This window comes from Oryzias melastigma, linkage group LG3, assembly GCF_002922805.2.
Source record: "Oryzias melastigma strain HK-1 linkage group LG3, ASM292280v2, whole genome shotgun sequence".
Taxonomy (NCBI): Eukaryota; Metazoa; Chordata; class Actinopteri; order Beloniformes; family Adrianichthyidae; genus Oryzias; species Oryzias melastigma.
In genome coordinates, this window is record NC_050514.1 from 29,995,180 (window position 1) to 29,999,215 (window position 4,036).

Genomic DNA, 4,036 nt, shown 5'->3' on the forward strand with positions numbered 1-4,036 from the left:
CTTCAAAGGCAGGTTGGTTGGAAAACATGTAGGACACCGGCCCTTGAGGCCTGGAGTTCGACACCTGTGCTCTAGCTGATTGTGATAACTCTGTCACTGCTGCTACATAAAAACGTCAAGCAGCCGTATGGTTCTGATCCGGATGTCAGCTGGACGAGGAAGTGAAGATCTTCATGGACAGAACTTCCTCCAAAATCCTGATTCTTTCTCCTTCCAGTTCACCAAAGACTCTTTTAGCTAATTCTCCAATGTTTATTGACTGTGATCAATACATTCAATCATTGGTTTCTCAGAGTTCTTGATAAAATAATCAAAGCTAACATCAAAATGCTCTTTCATTGATTTACAATCCTTTCCAACTGCGGTCAAATGAGCCGCCGTTCACATTTCCGTGGTCACATCAAGAAGCTCCGTGGAGTCTGGTGGAGATTTTCCAGCGTTCTCAGTCCTGCTACCGTAAGTATTGGATGAAACTCACACCAAAAATCCAGTGATGCTGATTTGACCACAGAAATGTGAACGGCGGCTCATTTGACTGCAGTCAATGTGAAGATACCATCTTCTCTTCTCCAGAACCTGAACTAGACACTAGGAACAGATGAGGGTTTAGTGCATGTGCAGCAGAGCTGTTGATGGAAAGAAGATCATTCATTCAAACAGAGTCTGTCCAAGACAGTTTGATTGATTTAAAAGGAGAAATACTTGGAAAAGCAGAAAAAACTAAATGATTTCTTATTACATTTGTTCTTTTTCATAAGAAAAATGCCACACAGAGAAGTTAAAAACTCAAAACGTTATTTCATTGGAGGGGGACTTTAAATAACCATAACTTGCCACAGACAGGAATGGGATATAACAGGAGTGGGTAAACTTTTGATTTGCACAAAGGGTTCTAAAATTTAATAGAAAGGCCAGACCAGGAGCAAGTGTGTGGCGTCTTTTGGTAATACGTCTCATAGGAGAAAAAAATAACATGGAATTTGGACAAAGACATACTCAGTTTTACAAAAAAATTGTAAATTTTAAAACAAAAAATTTTTTCCCCATTTTAATGCCAACTGCATCAATAGGATGAAGTTCCTCAGAGAAAAAAAACTTTGCGTTTATGTCAGTCTGATTCAGGAATTTCACATGAACTTCAGAAAAAACAACAAATCAAACGATAATTAGGATCATCCATATAATTTCTTCAAGTTCGGCGGGCCAAATTAAATAGTTTAATGGGCCGTAGTTTGCGCACCCCTTGGCTAGAAACTTGATTTTTTTTCCCAACATCCTTATACTTTTTTCTCTCTGGCCAGATTAAACCATCTGGTGGGCCGTGTCTCCTAAACTGTAGTTTTTCTCACCAAATGTGTCAGGAAATACCTTTCTGTATCACTGTACGTACTGACGTTTCTTTTCTTTTCATTCATTTTTAGAGACTTGTCTGCTTTTGCGTTTCTTTAACCCTAAATGTCATCGAAACCTCGCGGGACGTCCGCTCCTCCACCGTCACACCAGCTGCAGCTGCTGGGCTAAAAAAGCTCGTCAAGTGTGGCTCTTTGATGCAGGCGGAGCTGCTCTGACCTCTGACTTCTCCATGCGGTTCTGCACCTCGACCTGCGCCACGATCTCGTTCATGTTGGTCTCCAGCACCATGCCCCCCATCACCACCTCCTGCAGGATGTAGTGGACCTGCGGAGCGAGCAGAGCACAGCGGGTGACGTCGTCTGGGTTTCATTTCACGGCACAGAGCCCCTAGATTTCAGCAGGGGTTTCCTGCCGTCGCAAACCGTTTGCACTTTCGGGACGGACTCACAGCCGTTTGTTTGTGTGTGTTTACGCGTCCAACAAAAGAAGTACTTAAAAAAACAACATCTCTAAGTTTCATCTCGGGAACATTCCTCAGATGAACCCCACATCCCTGCATGACTTCAATCTCCCGCCGAGGAAATTCAGTCATGATGGTCACAGATGTGCCTGATCAGTATTCTAAGCTGGAAAAACTTGGAAAATTGAGAAACATGGTGGTAAAAATGCTGATTAAAACACTAAGGAATGCATATGTGAACACATGCTAAAACACTTCAAAAATGTACAGCTGCTGCTCAGTTTGTTTTCTGATGATGAAAAGGTCAAGAAATTTTAAACGTTTCCTCATGATGATGACAGCAGCTAAAACTAACAAAGGAATGCAGTGACATAAATAGTGAAAAATAGGAAAAAATGAACCAATAATCAGTCATTCAACGCCTCTGTTTTCATTTTTTCGTCTAATGGGACAGAAGGGTGCACATTCTTAACGTTTAGTCATGAAAAGAGGCAATAAAGTGTGAATAAACAAGCAAAACAAAGTAAAAAGATAAGAGAAAGCAATTTGTTTCTCTGCAGAGAGAATGTTAGCTTCTGCTAGGTTAATGGTTCTCAGGACCTGCAGGACCTCTGGGGTGGATGTAGACGCCATCAGGTGAGTATAAGGCAAATCTTAATGAAATGGAGGGTTTGCATTAGCCTTGGCGTCACAGGTGAGAGGCCGGGCTCCAGACAGGTGGTGAAGCCACAAGCTTTGGCTGGGCCCCTTCCCGGTCCTCCTAACCACACAGGCTGCAGTCGAGATCGCTGGGCGAGCTGCTTGGGTTCACGCATCACGCTCCCAGAGGGTTCCGCCCCCAACCGACATCCATCCCCTGACCTGCAGCTCCTGAACAGCGACTGGCCTGTCTGACTGCACCGCCCCGAGGAGAAACAGCGCGGCGTGAAACAGCGTCCCACTGTGACAGTAGCGTGCCAAGCTCCAACCCTTCAGTCTCACCGTGGAGAGTCCCCGCCCCTGGCATCCATTCAGAGAGTTTGGCCGGCCCCTGAGAGGCACCACCTGCCTCCCTCTCCTCCTGTCATCCTCAACGTGGTCCCCATTCTTCGGATGCTCGACCCCCTCATCTCCATCCCCTGCTGTCCCCCCATCAACCCGCCGTCTTCTCCCGTCAGCAGATTCAAATGCGAACCGACTTAACTCTGCCCCTGCCGTTCCGCCTCTGGTTCTGAATCCTAAAGATTCAGGTTCCGACTCTGACTCTGGATCGTTTTGCTCCACCTCCTCGTCTGTCTGCTGCTGCTGATGTTTTGTGTTAAACCCGTTTAGTGTCATGGTTCTGTTCTCCAGTGTTTTGCGTTCCTTTGTCCTGCTTGTGTTTCATTGCGTTTGCTTTTAAGTTTGGCTAATCATAATTTCCATCTTTTATGTTGGTGCTGTTAGCCCCAAAGGGCTGGCGTGTGATGGAAATGATACATTTCCTCCTTAGTTTTCATCCATGACATTTAGTGAGCGACTTTTGGACACAGTTAGAAGTCACAGGATTTTTTTGTTTCTTGCCAGGACATTCTATCATGATGTATAAACATTTTGACTTCATTACAACATCTTGTCGATATTAGATATGGCACTTACATTCCTATCAAGTTCCTGATTAAAGTTGTTTTATGGCTCTAAAAAATGCACCTTTTCTCCGCTCTGTTTACAAAACATTCTTGAAACCGTTTGACAACATTTTATTTATTCCATTGGATCTAACAATTTTTCCACCACACCTGATGTGTATATTTAGGTGTTTTCATTCAGGTGACCTCATCACCATTTTCTAGCTCCAGTAAGAAGAACTTTTAATCTAAAAACAAAATAAAGCTGATGTCAGGAGTGCCAAAAATCCAGGCTTGAGGGAATTGAGTTTTATGACAAACACAGACATGACACTTTTAAAATGAGCAATTTTCTGGATTCCAGAAGAAACAACTCAATAGCGTTTTAAAGATTCCTGCAGTCAAAAGTTGGCAGTTCTGAACCAACAGCAACAACAAGTCGGTCTCTGGTTCTCCAAAAAAAAAAAGAGAAGCTAAAAATCTGCAGAAACTTTTAGAATTTCTAGACTACGTTTCACATTTCAGCCTGATTATTTGCAGAAACAGTCTGAGTGAATCTGTTGCTTTTAAAAACTAACAAACAAAATCAGCACAAAACTAAAATTCAAATGGTGAAATGTATAACCAATATATCTAT

At 43.1% G+C, this 4,036-nt stretch overlaps 1 protein-coding gene and 1 long non-coding RNA gene across 2 annotated transcripts in view; one reads left to right on the plus strand and one right to left on the minus strand.

The window, feature by feature from the left end:
• Positions 1–4,036, plus strand: part of LOC112161288 — a 20,192-nt gene that overhangs the window by 11,252 nt on the left and 4,904 nt on the right. The gene's annotated exons all lie outside the window — the stretch shown is intronic.
• The window catches only part of ap3s2 (adaptor related protein complex 3 subunit sigma 2), a 7,332-nt gene that overhangs the window by 1,031 nt on the left and 2,265 nt on the right, over positions 1–4,036 (minus strand). The window contains exon 5 of the mRNA XM_024296375.2: positions 1,570–1,677. Within this exon, the coding sequence (XP_024152143.1) occupies positions 1,570–1,677 (108 nt within the window). The remainder of the gene's footprint in view (positions 1–1,569; positions 1,678–4,036) is intronic.